Consider the following 20272-nt stretch of genomic DNA (forward strand, 5'->3'; position numbering starts at 1 on the left):
TTAAATAACTAGTTTTTTAGATATCTATTTCCTTATAAAATATTACGATTTTAAAAAAAGATTCGTGTGTGTGTGTGTGTGTGTGTGTGTGTGTGTGTGTGTGTGTGTTTGTGGTATTTGAGTGTATGCAGGTGTGTGGGATGGTTCACATTCCTGTATATGCTCACAAAGACCAGAAGAGGGCATCAGGTGTCCTCCATCACTCTACCTCTTCCTCTGAAACAGGGCCTCTTCTTGAATTTAGGGCTCATGTCTCAGCTAACCTGGAAGCAAGCAAACTTGAGCCTCAGCTCTGGGGTTACAGATGTTTGTGGGAAACTCCTGGCTTGTTAAATGGATGCTGGAATCAGAACTCCATTCTTCCTGATTACAGAGCAAGCTCTCTTAACCACTGAACCACCTCTCCAACCCTAATATTCTGATTTTGATTGGTATGTGTTTTGGTTTCTTTTCTGGTTGCTGTGATACATTATCTTGACAAAGCCAATTTAGCTCAAATGTGGCAAGAGCTTGAGGGAATGTGTCTTGGTACACCTGTAATCAGGAACAAAGAGCAGTGGATGCCTGCATGCTAGTGCTCAGCTCACTTTGTCCACTCTTCTGTAGTCCAGGATCTCTGCTTAGGGAATAGTGCCACCCACAGTGGGTTTGTCTTTCCACCTCAAATTAACATAGTCTAAACAATCCCCACCAATGCACACATACAGTCCAACCTGATGTAGACAGTCTCACTGAGACTCTTCCTAGGTTGACAGTTAAAACTAACCATCAGGACTGGAGAGATGGCTCAGAGGTTAAGAGCACTGACTGCTCTTCCAGAGGTCCCAAGTTCAATTCCCAGCAACGTCATGGTGGCTCACAACCATCTGTAATGAGATCTGGCGCCCTCTTCTGTATACATAATAAATAAATAAATCTTAAAAAAAAAAAACCCAAAAAACAAACAAACAAAAATTATGGGAGGCAGAGCCAGGCGGATCTCTGTGAGTTCGAGGCCAGGCTGGTCTACAGAGCAAGATCTAGGACAGGCTCCAAAACTACACAGAGAAACCCTGTCTCGAAAAACAAAAACAAACAAACAAACAAAAAAAAAACAAACAAAAAAAAACTAACCATCATAATCTACCAAGAAATAGTATTACTTGCTGTTTTAAGAAACGATTATACTGGGTTGGAGATTTAGCTCAGTGGTAGAGCGCTTGCCTAGAAAGTGCAAGGCCCTGGGTTCGGTCCTCAGCTCTGGCAAAGAAAAGAAAGAAAGGAAGGAAGAAAAGAAAGAAAGAAAGGAAGGAAGGAAGGAAGGAAGGAAGGAAGGAAGAAAGGAAAAGGAAGGAAAAGGAAGGAAAAGGAAGGAAAAGGAAGGAAAAGGAAGGAAAAGGAAGGAAAAGGAAGGAAGGAAAAGGAAGGAAGGAAGAAAAAGAAAGAAACGATTATACCACCTGCTTCTATGTTCTTCCTTCCTTGAATTCCTTAAAATCAAGGAAATAAAAACAATCTACTCTAAAGGTATTTAGTGCGTGACTAAAAATAAAGAATAAAATAAGATGTGATTGCAGCATGTGAAGGTTTGCTGTGGCCTTGGAAGAGAAAGAGGGAACTAAGCTCATACCAATCAACCTGTGTTTGTCTGTCTAGTGGACTGTGAGGCCTCTCTAGGATACCCAACTTAAAATGACAGCCAGCTTCATGTACCTTTGTAATTTCAGTCTTGTACTGCCTGTGACTTTGACCATCACTCCCTTCCTTTGAATCAAATTTGAACACTACTATATGAAGGGTTAAATTACAACACAAATATTCAGACCACAAAAATATTAATGTATCAACTTAGTGGTACTAGGGATCAAATTCAGGGCCCTTCCTGTGAGAGACAAATGCTCTACCACTGAGCTACACTATTAGCCTTTCAAAGATTTCCCCCCCATCCCCCCACCTGAGGACCGAACCCAGGGCCTTGCACTTGCTAGGCAAATGCTCTACCACTGAGCTAAATCTCCAACCCCAAAGATGTTTTTAAAATGAGACCTGGACAAATGGCACTCAGACATGAGACTTGTTTGCATCATGGACAAGCCTTGGTAAAAAGGTCTGAAAAAGGCTGATAGTTGCTTCCCATGTTTCTCATATTTCATATTTAAAAGTGTGAAATGGGGATGGTGCCAGGAATGACCCAGTGGGTAAGAGCACTTGCCTAAGCATGAGGATCTGAGGGGTGAGTGTGTAGTGTATGTAGGTGTGACTATGCAGAAGCCAGAGGAGGATACATCAGGTATCCTGATCTATCTATCATTCTTTCATCTTATTCCATGACACAGATCTCTTCACTGAACATCTCCAGTTGGTTTTTTGGCCTCTGCCTCTCCAGCGCTGGGATTAAAGATGTGTGCCACCACACCTTTGCTCAATTTGGATTTTTAAAAACCCTAGTTCAGGGCCATTTGGGAAGATCTGGCACAGAATTATATCCAAAATAATCCAATAATCCATAGCCCAAGCCAATGTGAGTGAATAACCATGTTTATGGGCTAGTCTAGGACAAAGAAACTGCTATAGGAATTAGGTTAAAAAAAAAAAAAAGAAAGGAAGGAAGAAAGGAAGGAAGGAAGGAAGGAAGGAAGGAAGGAAGGAAGGAAACCACAATCTGAATGAATATGGATCCTAAAAAGATGCATTTGTGCCAGGGCCGGGCAGTGGTAGTGTGCACACCAGCCCTCGGGAAGCAGAGGCAGGCAGATCTCTGTGATTTCAAGGCCAGCCTGGTCTACAGAGCTAGTTCCAGAACTGCCGGGGCTATATAAAGAAACCTTGTCTTCAAAAACCAAAATAAAAATAAAAATTAGAAAGATGCATTTGCATGCTGTTTGAGATAAAAATTGTGGTAAATAACTCACATTGACTGTCTCATCCCAATGTTATACAAATTTGGACATAAACTTAGATCATTCATGGGGACAGTACGGCATGCACCTGTGTCCACAACTTCACTTCGGGTGAGTTTGGTGAAAAGTTACCTTTTTTCATCACTTTGGACCTGTCCCCCCACAAAAATGCTTTGAACAAAATAAAAAACCAAAAAAAAAAAAAAAAAAAAAAAAACCCAAAAAACACCTCACTAGCTAGCAAACTGAGCAAAGGGCTGATATGGAAAAAACAAAACAAACATGCACACTGCTCTGAATTTGATTTTTTGTTTGTTTGTTTGTTTTGAATCAGGTTTCTCTGTGTAGTTTTGGTACCTGTTCTGGATCTCACTCTGTAGCCCAGGCTGGCCTTGAACTCACAGAGATCCGCCTGCCTCTGTCTCCTGAGTGCTGGGATTAAAGGCGTGCACCACCACTGCCCAGCCCTGAATTTGATTACTTAAAAATCATGGTTAGGAGCCATTGTGGAGAAATATTACACAGATCTCATGTCTAACAGTTAGGAAGCTACAAAATTTAACAAGTGTTTTCTTGGGGTTGGGGATTTAGCTCAGTGGTAGCGCACTTGCCTAGCAAGTGCAAGGCCCTGGGTTCGGTCCTCAGCTCTGGCCAAAAAAAAAAAAAAAAAAACCAAAAAAACGTTTTCTTATTACTTGTTTGGAACAGGGCTTATTTGCCCCCCACCCCAGTACCCATCAAGTCAAGAAGTTTGGATGAAATAGAAAGTCTTTAAACTACACTGGAAGAAAATTCTGGCATGAGAATTATTTCTCCAAACTTCTCTGAGCCAGTTTGACTAGAAAATCATACTCCAATGCCATTTAGAAGAAAACTTTTGCAAAGGATATGTAACACCACCACCAACAACAAAAAAAAACCCTCCACAATTTCAGTGAATTTGGTAAGAAATTACATTTTCTACATATCTTAGAAGATTTAGTTTGTTTTTTTTTAAGGTTTATTTATTTATTATGGATACAGTGCTCTGTCTGCATGCATCCCTGTGGGCCAGAAGAGGGCACCAGATTCATTACAGATGGTTGTGAGCCACCATGTGGGTGCTGGGAATTGAATTCAGGACCTCTGGAAGAGCAGTCGGTGCTCTTAACCACTGAGCCATCTCTCCAGCCTGAAGATTTAGTTTTTATAAGCCTCCACACTTGAGCAGATGTAAATGATAATACCAAATTTCCAGGAAATCTGGGAAGAAATATGGTTTTTCCCTCCCCCAAGTTCACACTATTTACATAAATTTGGTTTTTAATTTGTTCTTGATCACCCAGAGGGAAACCTGACAACACACTTGTGTCCCCCAACACCCTACACTTGGCCATGAACCATTTATTTCTTGATAGTTTGTAAATAACGTAGCACATAATTTATGAACACTTGAAAAACCTAAGGAAACATATAAGAAAAATCACGTACCTGAGTCATTTTCTTTAAATCTGGCATATTTCCGAAAGACTACAAGAATTAATGAATTTGGATGAAAAGTCCTACTTTCAGGAGCATTTTGAAAGGAAAATATAGTATGCTATTTTATCTAGATAATCCTAGTATGCAAATTTGGATGAAAAACTGCTCTTGGGACTGAGGCTTGGAGGCAGTGTACTGGCTGCTCTTGCAGAGAACCAGGTTCAATTCCCAGCACCCACATGGTGGCACACAATCATCTGTAACTCCAGTTCTAAGGCATCTGATGTTGCTTTAGAACATCAGTTCTGGCCTCCAGAGGCTCAAGCATGCATGTGATACATGCAGGCAAACCACCTAACTACATAAAATTAAAAAGAAAAAGAAAAACCTAACTGCATTTCTGGGCCATCTTATAAAAATGTATGTACATTTAGGTATAAAAACAACTTTTGGAGTGAATTTGGATGAAAAAGAAAATCACATTTCCTAGCTGGTATTTCTATTGGGTTCTATATACTTTTAATGGAATTGCATTCCATTCGATAAAACAACATTCACAAAGTGGATTGAAGTATCAAAATGTGTGGAATGACTGCCTTAATATTCACTCAAACCGCCAGGCGGTGGTGGCACATGCCTTTAATCCCAGCACTCGGGAGGCAGAGCCAGGCGGATCTCTGTGAGTTCGAGGCCAGCCTGGGCTACAGAGTGAGTTCCAGGAAAGGCGCAAAGCTACACAGGGAAACCCTGTCTGGAAAAACCAAAAAAAAAAAAAAAAATTTCACTGAAACCACCTGGTGTGGTTGCTGATCTTTCTGAGAACTTAAGAGCCTTGCAGCTATGCCCTTACCTTCCAAGCAATGGATTTTTGTTAACTGTGAATTCACAATACCTGAATGGTCCATTTCCTAAGAGAATGAGAATCACAAATCAGGTTGCAAATTTGTAAAGAAGCAAAGTTTACTAGACAAAAGGCCACACAACATGAGTCTGGAAAGGAAATAGGCTGAGTTATTGTCCATAGGTCTTATGAAGTCCATTTTCCTACTTCATGGAAGTGTAAGAGTTTTGACAATGAATCCTCTCTTTGAACATCTTCATTTCAGATGACTGCCCCAAACAGGCTTCAGAGGCAGGCTGCCGGGGCAGTTTGTGGTGGGCACATTTCATCTTCCTATGTCTGCTAAGGTGAGACCTTTGCCTAAAGCCTTGTCCACAGGTCCTGCATGTATACGTCTCCTCCCTCTTGTGGGTCATCTGATGTAAGGTGAGGTGGGACTTCTGGATGAAGCTTTGACCACACTCTCTGCACACACAAAGCTTCTCTTCAAAGTGTGCCCGCTGATGTGTGATTAGAGCTGACTTGTTGGCAAAGCCCAGTCCACACTGCCTGCACACATATGGCTTCTCCCTTAAATGCTTCCTCCTGTGTCTGATGAGCCCAGCCTGGTGACTGAAGCCTCGCCCACAGTCTCGGCACACATACGGCTTTTCTCCTGAGTGTGTCCTCTGGTGTGCAATGAGGTTTGACTTCTGGCTGAAGCCTCGTCCACATTCCTCACACACCATGGGCTTCTCCCCGGAGTGCGTCCTCTGGTGCCTAATGAGATTTGACTGCTGGCTGAAGCCTCGACCACAATCCTTGCACACAATAGGCTTCTCCCCTGAGTGGATGTTCTGGTGTCTGTTGAGGTGTGACTTCAAACTAAAGCCTCGTCCACACACCCCACATACATATGGCTTCTCCCCAGTGTGCGTCCTCCTGTGAGAAATGAGAGTTGAATTCTGGGTAAAGCTGTGCCCACAGACACCACACACATAAGGCTTCTCCTTTGAGTGAGTCCTCTGGTGATTGACAAGGGTTGTCCTCTGCCTGAAGCACCGCCCACACTCCTTGCAGGCGTAAGGCTTTTCCCCTGAGTGCGTCCGTTGGTGGGAGATGAGGTTTGACCTGTCGCTGAAGCCAAGGCCACAGTCACTGCACACAATGGTCTTCTCCTCTAAGTGTGTCCTCTGGTGTCTCACAACAGCTGATTTCTGGCTAAAGCCTTTGCCACACTCCCTGCACACATACGGCTTCTCCCCGGAGTGCGTCCTCTGATGGATGATGAGGTTTGACTTCTGGCTAAAGCCTCGTCCACACTCACCGCACATGTAAGGCTTCTCACCCGAGTGTGTCCTCTCATGAATGATGAGTGTTGACTTCCGGTTAAAACCTCGCCCACACTCCCTGCACACAACGGGTTTTTCCCCAGAGTGTGCCTTCTGGTGTCTGGCAAGGCTCTTCTTCAGACTGAAGCCTTTCTCACACACCCCACACACATACGGCTTCTCTCCGGAATGGACCCTCTGGTGACTAAGCAGGTTCGTCATCTTGCGGAAGCCCAGCCCACACTCCCCACAGTTGACCGTTCCAAATCCCAAGACTTCTATCCGCTTCAGAAACTTTTCAGGCTCTTCCGTGCTCCCAGCTTGAGCTGAACTGGCCTCCATCCCTACCCATCTGATGCCATTCTGAGAGCTGACTGGCTGCCTTTGGGGTGGCCTGCAGAGGGCTCCCAAACTCCTTTTCTTTGTCCTTCCAGATAGAGGCCTGACACCTCCTCTCTCTCCACCTTCTGATTTCTCTCTGCAGGAGCTCTTATCAGAGACTCCTTGCTGCTTCTCCTGGGCCCCGTGACAGAAGTCCCCTGGGTCAACATGACTTGTTGCACACAGGCGTGTGAAGATCCATGGGGCACGGTCACTGGGCACAGGCTGCACAGGGAGTTTCTGATTGGTGAGATCTGGAGGGCAGACAGGACCAGGGCAGACTTCCCGCTTTGCCTGTGCTGTGGAGACAAGAATGAGTCAGAATGGAGTCCTTGCAGGGACACCCAAACAATCCTACCTAACCTAATGGTGACTGCACCTTGTCCTTCATTGGCACCCCACCAAGACCTCCTCTGCACGACTTCCTCCCCAGCCCATCACTACATCTCACATCTACTCCATCCAGGTAAGCAATACAAACGTGAGGCTACAAAAAGGACCACAGTTAACAGATACATGAACCAGGCCAATACACAAGTCTCCACACAGTTACTACTACAATTACCTCTGACTCACAACCACAGGGAGACAGAAACTACGGCCACTGTGTACTGTGTAGCTGTGCTTTTGACAGACAGCTATTAACAAAACCCATGTGGAAACATCTCCTGATGTTCTGGAGGATGAAGTAAGCAGGCTGAGAAAGCATCATTCCAACTTTAGTGCGAGACAGCACAGGAGAAGAGTGGGTAGCCCAGATGGTGTTAGTGGGTCAAGGTGCCTGCCACCAAATCTGGAGCACACATGTTAGGAGAGAACTTAGTACCATGAGTTGTCCTCTGACCTCTGTATGTACACCACAGCATGTGAATGCCCTGCTCCAACAAACAAATGTTTTAAAGAAGAGAAAGAATGGTTCAACAGAAAGTGCATAACACACTTGAACTAGGGTGTCCCCACTTGACAAACACTTTATCAGTGGACTACTTTGTGAGAATTTCTACAAGGCAGGAACAGCACAACCATAGCCTGGGTCCCCAGTAAAAGATGCCCTTACCAATCTCTAAGTCCTGTTAATTTCCAGAACTAGTTTAAATAAAAATGTCCCCAAGAATCAGTTAGAACAATAAACATGGGGGTTAGAAATATAGCTGAATGGAGCTGGAGAGATGGCTCAGCGGTTAAGAGTGCTGACTGCTCTTCCAGAGGACCCGGGTTCAATTCCCAGCACCCACATGGCAGCTCACAACTGTCTATAGCTCCAGTTCCAAGGGACCTGACACTCTCACAGAGACATACATGCAGGCAAAACACCAATGCACATGAAACAAAATAAATTATTTTTAAAAAGAGAAAGAAATAGAGCTGAATGATAGAGTGCTTGCCTAGCTCTCACAAGCCTTGGACTGATCCCTAGAAACATAGGGGAAGAGAGAGAGACAGGCATGCATGCAGGCAGAAAACACGAGGGGATACTGAGGGGGAGAGGAAAGACTGGTAGGCTGAAGCAGGAGGATCATGAATTTGAGGCCAGCCTGATATACACATCGAGTTTAAGGCCAGCTGGACTATATAGCAAGAGCATTGTAGATGTAACCGTCTTGTTAAATAAGAAACACAGAGCCAATTGCCAACTTAAAAACCAAGAGGTCAGAGTAATAGCTGAGAGCTGAAAACCTTACCCTTCATTGCTGCTCTGTCTTTCCTCTCCACAAGAGTTTTGTTATAAAAACAAAACTACAGGACATACTGCCTAGGCGTCAACAGAACCAAAGACAACCCTGGACCCGGGACTAACAGCAGACACAGTTTGTGACAAAAAAAAGGGCTAGGTCCTGAGAAGACTCAGCAACAGACATCAAATGACCACGGAAGAAACCAAAACAAAACCCAGAAAACAATTCTCTGTGCTATACCTCTTGTTGTACTGTGTGATCAGTATTGGTTCTGGTCAGCTGAAGGCAATCAATGACCAACCAATTTGAGCAGTTAGTACAGATCTTACCGAATCTGCCTAAATACTCTTTTTCTTAGTCAATGAACAATTACAGTTATCAGAATGACACTATTCTACCCTATACCAAATGCAGTTTTCAGTTATAAACGAATTAACACAATTAGAATAACTGTCTTAATTATTAAAGTAACCACCCTTTCCTAGCATAAAAGTCTTTCACTCCTTCTAAATGGCAGACTACTAAAGAAATGCCTTCCCTTTTATCTTTCAGTGTTTCATAAGTAACTAGGTGCAATTCTTTTTTAGTGAAATTTTTTATGTGTATGAATGCTTTGTCTGCATATACGTATGTGCATACGTGTGTGCCTGGTGCCTGTGGAGTTCAGTGATTGTGAGCCACCATGTGGGTGCTAAGAACTGACCGGAGTCCTTAGCAAGGACAACTCCTAACTGCTGCATCAACTCTCCAGCACCTAGGTATAATTCTTTCCCATCAGCGGCTCTACTGGTTGTCACAACAGGTGTGAATGACAGTCTGGGAGCCACTGACCCAACCTGATACCCATCCCTCCCCAGCCCCACTTCTATGGAACACCCTGCCTAGGTAGCCAGCAGTGCCTCAGGCCTGTTTCTTGGGTGTATCTGAAGCCTGGCTGCTTTTACCAGTTTTATTTTGTGTAAGCCAAGGTGTTGCACAATTCATATCATAGCTGAGTCAGGGTTTCTATTTATGGCCCTATTTATGGTCTTCTAATTTCTGTGGGTACACACAAAGTGGCTGGCTTTTATTTGCAGTCAACACAATTCAGAATCAAACTGGCCCCATCAAAGAAAGTTCAACATTGTTTTAACATCTATACGGAATGACAGGAAGACAAATTTCAATTTTCCACTGGATGATCCTTTCCACTGACTGTGAATCTGCCATTATGTGTACACTCTGGACTATTTGGTCTCAGGACAAATGGAACACAAAATATGATCAGTTCAACGAATTAGTTTACAGAGTATCTTAAGTCTACAGGTGCTCCTATATTTATAGTTTACACAGATTTAATCAATACTGATATAAGTTTAAATTTCAAAAACTCCATCAGGCATGGTGGTGCATGACTTTAATCCCAGTACTCAGAAAGGAAAGGCAGGAGGCCAAAAGGTTTCAAGGAAAAAGAGACAAGAGACCCCAGGAATGCTCCTGCATGAAGACAGGGTGGCCCTATGGGTCAAATACTCAGTTCCTCATCTCTACCTCTTCTCTTCAGCATCCTGGACCGCTACCAGCCCTGTGCCCCATATGCCCAGGCCTTTCCCACTCACCTTGGCAGGCCACCTGTGGACATGTTCTCTCCTCTTGCCATGTTTCTTTCCCTTGCTCTAGCTGGGTGATGAGTTTTGGTTTTGAAAATGGAATTCCTGCTCCCCAGAAAAGAAAACAGGATGGCTGTAGGTTAGGTGTAGAAGGAATTCTGACTTGGCCTTTGGAACAGACTCAAAAGCAAAGACTGAGGGAGGAGCTTCAGGGGGCAGTGCCAAGGGTTAACAGTTACTTGAGATTATCAGGACCGTGAACTCAAAGGAGGATACATTGATTCTACTCCATGCTGGGGGACAAAACTCTATTAAAGTGAATCCTGACTCTCAACCTGATTGGGTAGAGAAATGTCTAGATCAGTAAAGTGCACCGTTCAGACGGTCTATGAGGGGTTCCAGAGAGGACTCACTAGGAAGAAAGACCTGCCTTGAAAGGGGGTAGCATCACCCCATAGGCTGGGCCTAAATAGAAGAGAGATGTGATGGAAATTCCACACATACAGGTTTACCCTCCTCCCTCTGCTTTCTAGCTGCCATGAAGTATACTGCTATGATTTATCAAGCCCCACTACCACAACACACTGAAACCGTGAACTGAAATACGTAAATCCTTCTGAGCATGGTGACACACGCCTTTAATCCCAACACTTGGGAGGCAGAGGCAGATGGACCTCTACAAGTTTGAGGACAGCCTAGTTAGTGTATGTAGTGAATTCTATGACAGTCAGTGGTATATAGTGAGACCCTGCCTCAAAAAACAAAAATGAGAAAAGCAATTCCTTTAAGTTGTTTTCATGGGTGTTTGTCACAAAAATGAAAAGTCTGATACACCTGTCTTATTTAAAAGAAGTTAACTTAGGGAAAGAGAGAGCCCCAGACTGGAGGAAAAAGCCTAGAGATGTAGAGTACATGCACACACACATGCATTCACTCTGGCTGACATTCAACTCTACAAACTCAGACGTCCCTAGGAAAGCAGAGAACAAAATGTCTTTACTCATATCAAACAAGCCAGAAAGTAAGATGGCTGCTGCAAGTACGGCCTAAACTGTGTACGTATGCATTAGTTGAGAATGTCAGTCCTGACAGACACATGGCTTACCCAGAGAGACCAGGTTGCTGTAGTTCTCCAACATCACCTCTTTGTACAGGGACCTCTGAGCAGGGCTCAGCAGGCTCCACTCCTCCTGGGAGAAATCCACAGCCACATCTCTGAATGCCATGCGCACCTGTAACACAGAACGGTCCTGCTTGGCCCCAAGCCAGCCCTGATGTGGCACAGGGTGCGGGGCACTGAGAGGGTACCCCAGTAGAGGCAGTGAGAAATACTGAACCTGCTTTGGCTGCAACCCTGATGCCATTTGATCTGAGACCTCTAAACCCCTGTATCTACCTATTCAGTACCTTTTATGAACCTAGAGATTCAAAGTCCTGGTAGGCTAATTTGTTCATACAAAAAGTAAAACTGTAAGTCCTGAGAATTTTAAATTTAGCAGAAAAGTCAACACCTAAAATTTAAACAACAAGCTGGGTGGTGGTGGCACACGCCTTTAATCCCAGCACTTGGGAGGCAGAGGCAGACAGAGCTCTGTGAATTTGAGGCCAGCCTGGGCTACAAAGTGAGTTCCAGGCCAGCCAGGGCTACACAGAGAAACCTGTCGGGGGTGTGTGGGGGGGGGAGACAGTAAGGCCTAAGAGCCTTTCTGAGTTACTGGGTTTGTTTCTTAGTTTTTATTTCTGTAGATGTACACATGCCTATGTGTATGCACATACGTATAGGTATGCACACAGAGGATACACATAGAAGGCATCTGGTCTCCTGGAGTTGGAGTTACAGGCACTGTAAGCCACCCTAAAGGTGCTGGTCCTCTGCAAGAACAGTACACTCTCCTAACCATGGAACCACTCCTCCAGTCCCCAGACTTTCTAAGTTTTAAAAATTTAAAAGACCAAATAGTAGATCTAACACATGATATTAATGTTGAAACATCTGAAATTCATACAGTTCCATGCTGTGGGATGTTCTCTACGCTGTAAATGTGTTGCTCTGATTGGTTAATAAATAAAACACTGATTGGCCAGTAGCCAGGCAGGAAGTATAGGTGGGACAAGGAGAGAGGAGAATTCGGGAAACAGAAAGGCTGAGTCAGAGAGACGCTGCCAGCTGCCACCATGAGAAGATGTTAAGATACCGGTAAGCCACGAGCCATGTGGCAACTTAGAAATGGGTTGATTTAAGATATAAGAATAGTTAGCAAGAAGCCTGCCACGGCCATACAGTTTATAAGTAATATAAGTCTCTGTGTGTTTACTTGGTTGGGTCTGAGCAGCTTTGCGACTGATGGGTGAGGGAGATTTGTCCTGACCATGGACCAGGCAGGACCAGAAAAACTCCAGCTACAGTTCCATAACACTAAAGTCTAAATAAGCTACAACTCAGCCCCAGTTGAGAGGCAGAGAGGGGTGGTGAGGTATCTGAGCTGCAGTCCTGAATTTCAGGCCCATCTCTATCATAAGCCAATGCTTCAGCTTTCTCACATGGAGAACATGGCTAATGGCAATTAAACCCCCACACACTGGGTGCCACAGTGGAACCTCTTGCTACTCATCTCCACCCCATTCTCCTGTGCCCAGACTGGTTCTTCTCGGCTCCTCAACTGAGAACACACTGTGAAGAGGTTTGCTAACACGGGGCCCAGGTACTCAGTCTTTTGGACAGAAAGGAACCGAGGGAAAAACAAGGCACTAGTATTCCAGATCAGCCTATGGGGAGCAGAGCCTAGGGCATCCTGGGCACAGGCAGAGGGAGAAGGGAGGCCCAAACCATGGGCAGGGAAAGCTATCTAGAATGGAACCAAGTAAGTGGAGTGAAAGCAGCCTGGAAGTGATTAACTTTTACTGTGGTAAAATATACATGATGCAAAAGTCACTGTTTTTCCAGTAAGCATGCAGTTGAGTAGCATCAAGGGTGCTGCCAACCACGGCAACTTCTCTCTCCACAACATTCTCAGCACTTCCCTGCAGAAACTGTCTTGAAGAGTAACTTTCCAGTTCCCAACTCTGGTAAAGGCCATTTCTGTCCCTGTATATCTGGCTAGTGCATGTGGCTAAAGCCAGGGGAGTCGCACAATGTGCGGCTTATTTCAGTTAGCGCGCCTTTAAGGCTCATCCACATACAAGCACTCTTGTCACTCCTCTGTAAAGCTAAGCAATGTTTCACTGCGCATGTGTGTGTGTGTGTGTGAGAGAGTGTTACAGCTACTCTGTAATTGATGGACATAGCTCCCAGCTACTGTGAGTAACTGCTACGTACACCCAATGTCTGGGTTCTTACCTCCTTTTTGTTTGTCTGGGTTTTTTTGTTTTGTTTCTCTTTTTTCTTTCTTTCTTTCTTTTTTTTTTTTTTTTCAAGACAGAGTTTCTCTGTGTAACAGCTCCACCTGCCTTTGCCTTCCGAGTGCTGGGATTAAAGGTTTGCACCACCACCACCTGGCACCTTCAATTCTTTTGAGTGCATACCCAAAAGTGGAGTTAACTGGATCAAATGGTAATTCTATGTCCACAGTGCCACATCCATTTCATTAACAATGTACAAGGGCTCTAGTTTTTCCATACCCTCTCCAAGACCATTACTGTGTGATTTATATGTATGTTGATGGGGGCAGGGCATGAATTTTTGTGTATGGAGGCCAGACAAATATTTATCTATTTATATGACAAGATCTCACTATATAACCTTGGCTGGCCTGGAACTCACTATGAAGGCCAAGTTGGCCTTGAACTCACAGAGATCCACCTGCCTCTACCTCTTGAGTACTGGGATTACAGGCATATGCCATCACTCCCAGCCTACTCTTCCTATGTTTTTTTTATATAAGATCTTTATTGACAGATAATTCACATAGTATACAATCTTCCTGTTTGCACAATTTGATAGACTTTAGTCCAGCATCCTCATAGGCCCATGACAACATCACCACTTCCTTTCTTAGAACATCACTGTCTTCAATTTCTTTCCTTGTTTTTTTTTTTTTTTTTTTTTTGAATGCCAAATGCTGTTTATTGAAGGAGGGAGGTCTTAAATACAGGCTTACAGCACAATGGGAGAACCACGGAGGGCAGAAGTTCGCTTCCAATGTTTTACAATCTTGCATCTAAGCTGTTAATGACCAATATGCAGGATACACAGACAAGGAACTTCCCTTAAGCATTCAGGAGGGTGGAATCTCGCAAGGAATTAGCATTGGGAAGATATCAAGGTCAAGGTCAGCAAGCAAGGCAACAGTTACCCAAAACTGGGGCCAGGACCCAACAGGTCTCCCCCTTTCACTAAAAAATGAGCTTCTGACTTAGGTTGTGTGGGATGTCAGCAGGTCACCTTACCTGTCATGGAGACACCTGTCCAGGCCACACAGGCGCTCTGTCTTAGGTTGGTGAGCACCTCTCAACTCTTAGAGCTCATTCATCCATTAGGTTGGATGACTGTGAGCTCCAGGGATCCACCTAGACCCTCACCTCCCTACCAGTGCTGTGCTTAGAGATGCATGTTGCTGTACCTAACTCTTTACATGGGCGCTGGTCGTCTAAGCTCAGGTTCTCATACCTGTGCAGCAGGCACTTTGGCAACTGAGCCATCTCCCCATCCCCCACCCCTTTTAATAATAGACATGGAGGGAGGGATGGAGAGATGGCTCAGAGTTAAGAGCATGAGCTGCTCTTCCAGAGGTCCTGAGTTCAATTCCCTGCAACCACATCGTGGCTCACAACCATCAGTAATGAGATCTGTGCCCTCTTCTGGCCTGCAAGCATGCATGCAGGTAGAACACTGTACACATAATAAATAAATAAATCTTTTAAAAATAATAATGATAGACATGGGAATAAAGTCTTTACATGTATTTCAATACTGGTTACTTTTTAGGTGTTTATGTACTTTTTATGTGCTCATTGGCTGGCAAGTGTGTATACTAGGTATCCTTTAAAGGATCATGGGTTACAGACTTGACCCCAGAAAGGCAAGAAAGGATCAGAACCTTTACGAAGTGAGTCAGTGGGAACATGCCCTCAAAGAGAACTCTGAGACCATGGCCCATTTCACTTCTCTCTGGTCCCTGGTTCTCCATGTAAGCGGTTTTGCTCTCCCATTCACTCCCACAGCCATTTGCTGCTTACTACAAGCCCAAAGCCACCATAGACTAGAACCTTCCAAACCCTGAGCCAGAATGAAGCTTTTTATTTGTAAGCTGATTACTTCAGGTATTGCACTACAGTGACAGAATGCTAATATGTTGGTCACTTCTGCATTTTCTTTGCAAAAATGCTGACACATACTATTTGAACACACGGAATCTTTTGTTATATGTTCTTTCTATATTCTTGACATTCCTTCTCAGTAATGAAACTTACAAATAGGATTCTTTCCTTTTTGATGAAAAATGTAAAATTCTAATGAAGCCCAGTATTTCTATTTCTTTAGTTGTCTGTGCTTTTGATACCATTTCCAAGAAATCACCAAGTCCAGTGTCCCATGCACCTGTTTCCTTTTCAGAGGCATACTGTGGGGCTCTTGTGCTGTGTCCTGACTCCCTCCCTTCCCTTGCACATGGTGCCAGCTCAGTGTTCACCTTCTCTTTTCTGACAGACTTGTCTTTTCCACACTGGACGCTTTTGCACTCTTGCTGAAAACCATCTGGCCACATAGACAAGGGATGACTTTGATGTCTATACCAGGACTGAAGCTAGGATAGAATCACTTTCCAGAAATTCACAAAATCTACAGCTGAAGTCCTTCAGCCTTGTTCTCTCTCATGAGGACTTCAGGTACTCAGAGTCCCTCAGATCCCACATGAACTTTAGGGTGAACTCTATTTCTGTAAAACAAAAGCCATTGAGCTTGTGATAGATGTTTCCCTTGAGCCTGAATGATGGTTTCAGAAGTCTTTCAATCCAGTAGCACATGGCACCTTTCCATTTATTTGTGACTTCTTTCGTTTCTTTTTTCTTTTTTTACTCTTGTGGTCCTGAAGGTTGAACTCAGATTCTCATAAATGCTGGCACTCTACCTCTGAGACACACCCCAAGCCCTACTTCTTTGATTCCTTCAGCCATGTTCTGTCGTTTTCATGTCCTTGGTTAGCTCTGAGTGTTTTACTCCTTTTGATGCATGTAGAGTTGTTTCCTAATTCTCTTTTAGTATTGCTCATTGTTAGTCTACAGATATCAAACTGGTTTTGTGTGTTACTATAAATTAGTTCTAATAGGTATGTTCAAGTGTGTGTTCAAGCATATTAATTTATAGGATCTTCAACATGTAAGATTACACCATTTCTAAAGAGGTAATTTTACTGTTTTCTTCTGAAATCAATGCTTTGTGTTTCTTTTTCACTGGTTAGAACTTCTGATACGCTATTGACTGCAAATGCCAAAGTGGACATCCTTTGTTGTTGTTTTTTCAAGACAGGGTTTCTCTGTGTATTCCTGATTGTCCCGAACTAGCTTTGTAGGCCAGGCTGGCCTTGAACTCAGAGATCTGCCTACCTCTGCCTCCCAAGTTGAGATTAACGGTGTGTGCCACCACCACCTGGCAAAAGTGGGCATCTTTATCCTGTCCCTGTGTTATGGCTATCTAGCCTTTCATCTTGGCATACACACACTGTGAGACTTTCTCATATGGCCTCTCCTTTAAGCAGTTTTCATATAAAGGTATTTGTCAAGTACATTTCTGCATCCAGGAGAATGATGGTGTGGCTCTTCCTTCAACTAATAATGTGATATGTTACACTGATTTTTTTTTAATGTTGAACCATCATCTTTACATCCTAAGAATCGATCCTTCCTAGAATACATCATTCTTTTAATGTACTTTTCAATTCCGTTAGCATTTTCTTAAAGGTTTTTTTTTTTTTTTTTTCTCTTCCTTTTTCTCACTATAACAAATCTGTAGTTTTCTTTTAGTGTCCTTGTCTGGTTTGGGCACCAAGAGTAATACTGACTTCAAAGAATAATTTATCCAGTTTTCCATATTTTGGGGAAAGTTTGAGGGCTCGCATTAGGTCTTCTTTAAGTATTTGGTAGAATTTCCCAGTGAAGCCACCAGGTCCAGGCCCTTCTTGGTGAGCAGGGCTCAATGACGGAGTCAGGTCTTAGTTGAGATGTCCATTTCTTCTCTAACCATTCTTCAAAGTCCGTTTCATTTGGTGGTGTACAGTTTATAGTACTCCTATAATCCTTTTAATTTCTACCTCACTTTCATTTCTTATTTGAATAATTCACATTTTAATATAGTTGTAAATTTTGATGACTTCTGGAGAACTTTAAATTTGATTAATTTTTTTTTTCTTTTTTTGGTTTGTTTTTAGACTTGCTATGTAGCCCAGGCTGTCCTAAAATTTAAAGCAAACCTCCTACCGCAGCCCTCCAAATACTGGCAACATTGGTATGCACCAATAAATGCAGCTTCTCTATTTCATTTGCTTCTATTCTAATTTTATTATTTTTGTTATCTATTACCTTTGGGTTAATAGTTTAGTTTGTGTGAGAGCTCTAAGTTGTTCCCCTAGACTCTTCTTTTTCCCTGTCTCTCTTTAAGGACAGGTTCTCATGTAGCCTAAGCTGGCTTCAAATCTGCTACATACTTGAGAATGATTCTGAACTTCTGAGCTCTCTGCATCCCCACACAGGTTGGAGTTACAGGTTTGGGCCACCATACTTGGATTATGTGGTGCTGAGGATCAACCCAGGGCTACTTGCAGGCTAGAAAAACATTGTGTCAACTGGGCTGCATTCAAGGCCCTAGTCGTGTCTTCGTCGTCTTCTTCTTCTCCTCCTCCTCCTCCTCTTCCTTCATCCTCCTCCTTTCTCCTTCTTTTTCTTCTTCTTCCTCCTCTTTCTCCTTCTTCTTTTTTTGCTTGTTTTTTTTTTTTTTTTTTTTTTTTTTTTCCAGACAGGGTTAGTCTGTGTAACAGCCCTGGCTGTCCTGGAACTCACTCTGTAGACCAGGCTGGCCTAAACTTACAGAGATCCGCCTGCTTCTGCCTCCTGAGTGCTGGGACTAAAGACGTGTACCACCACCTTCTGGCCTCCTCATCTCCTTCTTTGTTTTGTTTTGTTTTGTTTTGTTTTGTTTTGTTTTGTAGCTGAGGATTGAATCCAGGGCCTTGTGCTTGCTAGGCAAGCGCTCTACCAATGAGCTAAATCCTCCACCCTCCTCATCTCCTTCTTAAATCTAAGCACTATGCTTAAAACTGTTGCTCAACAAAGATTCCACCGTATAATTTATGCTTCTGTCTTCACTTGTCTCTAGAAGTTTCTGATCTCCTCTTTCACACATTGGTTTGGATACACTATTTAATTTCCAGGTATGTGAGGATTTTTTGGTTTTCCTTCTGCAGCTGGTTTATAGTTTTATTTCACTGTGGTGTATGATATATACCTTTCTAAGATTACTGGTAATCTGCAGTGCAATGTAGTGCATATGGATGCTGAAAACTACCCATATGCACTTGAGAGGGCAATATCTGGTTTCGCTGGGACATCTGTTAGATCTAGTTGGTTTACCCTTGTTCATCTTTATGCACTGTGATCAAAGCAGAACTATCAACCTGCTGCTTCCTGCCCTCGGAGATGGAGGATGAGATAGTGCCGATAGTCTCATTTAGGATCCCAGGCATTCAGGGTTACTTTCTTCTTGCTGTTTTCCAAATAGTCTCTGAAGTCTGTTTAATCTGTTCACTATCCTGTGTCTCGGTGTAGATGTCCCAGCCTGTCCCACCTTGTGCTGCTGAGTGCCTTGTCTGTTCATATTCATGCCACCCATCAAATGTGAGGCCACTATTTCCTCAAATGCCTGTCCTCTTCCCCTTTCATAATCTCACAATGGCCAGGCATGGTGGCACACATTAGGACTCAGCACCCAGAGGCAGAGGCAGGTGGATCTCTATTAGTTTGAGGCCCTTGTGGTCCACACAGAGAATTCCAGGTCAGCCAGGGATATATAGTGAATCCCTGTCTCAAAAAAACAAAAACAAAAACAAAAACAAACAAACAAACAAAAAAAACCAGAAAACAAACATAAGAGCTAATGATAACCCCACCAGTGTATATTGGTTTACTTGGTGTCCCAACAGATCCTAAGTCTCTGTTTATTTTCTGTAATATTTTTCATGGTCCTAAAACTTAATTTTAGTGGTCCTATCTGCAGTTCCGGTGACTCATTCCTGTTGCCTTCCAAATCTTCCTCACTTCCCAGTTCTTACGTAGCCACTTGAGCTGGCACAGATGAGATCAGTAACAACCAGCAGAACACATAGCCTGGACACCTGGATAAAAGGCTCCCAGCAGCTATGTGCCAGCTGCTGCAGTAACATGGACATGGCCGCTGGCCATGACGGGCAAGAGGACAGACGGCCACTACTCTATCAAGAGCTGAAACCAACTGACATGTCATTCACGCTTTCCCAGTGGAATCTGTAGGCTGGAGCTAAACTCTTTCAAAATAGGTACACTGACATATTCCAGCAATCCAACTGTCATCGATGAGAGGGAGAGATGCCTGATTGTTCCTGTTCTTTACTGTGGAGTCACTCTCGGCCAACAGGAGGATGAAGATGAACAAAGGGATGTGCACACTGTTTCACACTGAAGAACTGTGTGGTGCAGAGTTAATCACTAGGTAGATAACGGAGACGTTCAGTAGTGCCTGCAGGTGCGATCACTCAGACGGAACAGGCCCCGGCCCCTGGTAAGCACCCACATGACGACAGTCAGGACAAGAGAAGAGTCTGTCCATCCCACAACAGCTAGTATGAAGACAGGAGGCACTCACCACTATTCCCTCGGCTCTGTGGGACCCTGGAGCCACCTTCCCAGCCTCCCCAAAGGAGGATGGTATCTTGAAAGTACATCTGGGTAAGGAAAACAGAAAGGAGAGTGTGTCAGGCGAAAATGACTTCTTTAGAAGGAGTGTGAGTTGGGCAGTGGTGGCGCACGCCTTTAATCCCAGCACTCGGGAGGCAGAGGCAGGCGGATCTTTGTGAGTTCGAGGCCAGCCTGGTCTACAGAGCGAGATCAAGGAAAGGCACAAAGCTACAAAGAGAAACCCTGTCTCGAAAAAAAAACAAAAAACGAAAACAAA

The 20272-nt window shown here is 43.8% G+C and overlaps 1 protein-coding gene across 1 annotated transcript; it reads right to left on the minus strand.

Moving 5' to 3' along the window:
- Nucleotides 1-5279: 5279 nt before the first annotated feature.
- Nucleotides 5280-20018, minus strand: Znf133 (zinc finger protein 133). Its single transcript, XM_036185945.1, has 4 exons — nucleotides 19964-20018; nucleotides 11243-11369; nucleotides 10147-10242; nucleotides 5280-7171 (listed from the first exon to the last, which is right to left on the minus strand). The coding sequence occupies exons 2-4, from the start codon at nucleotides 11361-11363 to the stop codon at nucleotides 5385-5387; spliced, it is 2004 nt and encodes a 667-aa protein (XP_036041838.1). The 5' UTR covers nucleotides 11364-11369; nucleotides 19964-20018; the 3' UTR covers nucleotides 5280-5384.
- Nucleotides 20019-20272: the final 254 nt, after the last annotated feature.

Source organism: Onychomys torridus, chromosome 4, assembly GCF_903995425.1.
Source record: "Onychomys torridus chromosome 4, mOncTor1.1, whole genome shotgun sequence".
Classification (NCBI taxonomy): domain Eukaryota; kingdom Metazoa; phylum Chordata; class Mammalia; order Rodentia; family Cricetidae; genus Onychomys; species Onychomys torridus.

Excerpts from the sequence above, each read along its gene's own strand:
- Znf133 (XM_036185945.1), bottom strand. The coding sequence starts at position 11,363 with ATGGCATTCAGAGATGTGGCTGTGGATTTCTCCCAGGAGGAGTGGAGC. Across the intron at positions 10,243-11,242 it reads CAGCAACCTGGTCTCTCTGG|GAATTCCATTTTCAAAACCA; the intron begins GTAAGCCATGTG and ends TCTGGGGAGCAG. Across the intron at positions 7,172-10,146 it reads TCCACAGGTGGCCTGCCAAG|CACAGGCAAAGCGGGAAGTC; the intron begins GTGAGTGGGAAA and ends TTGTCTCCACAG.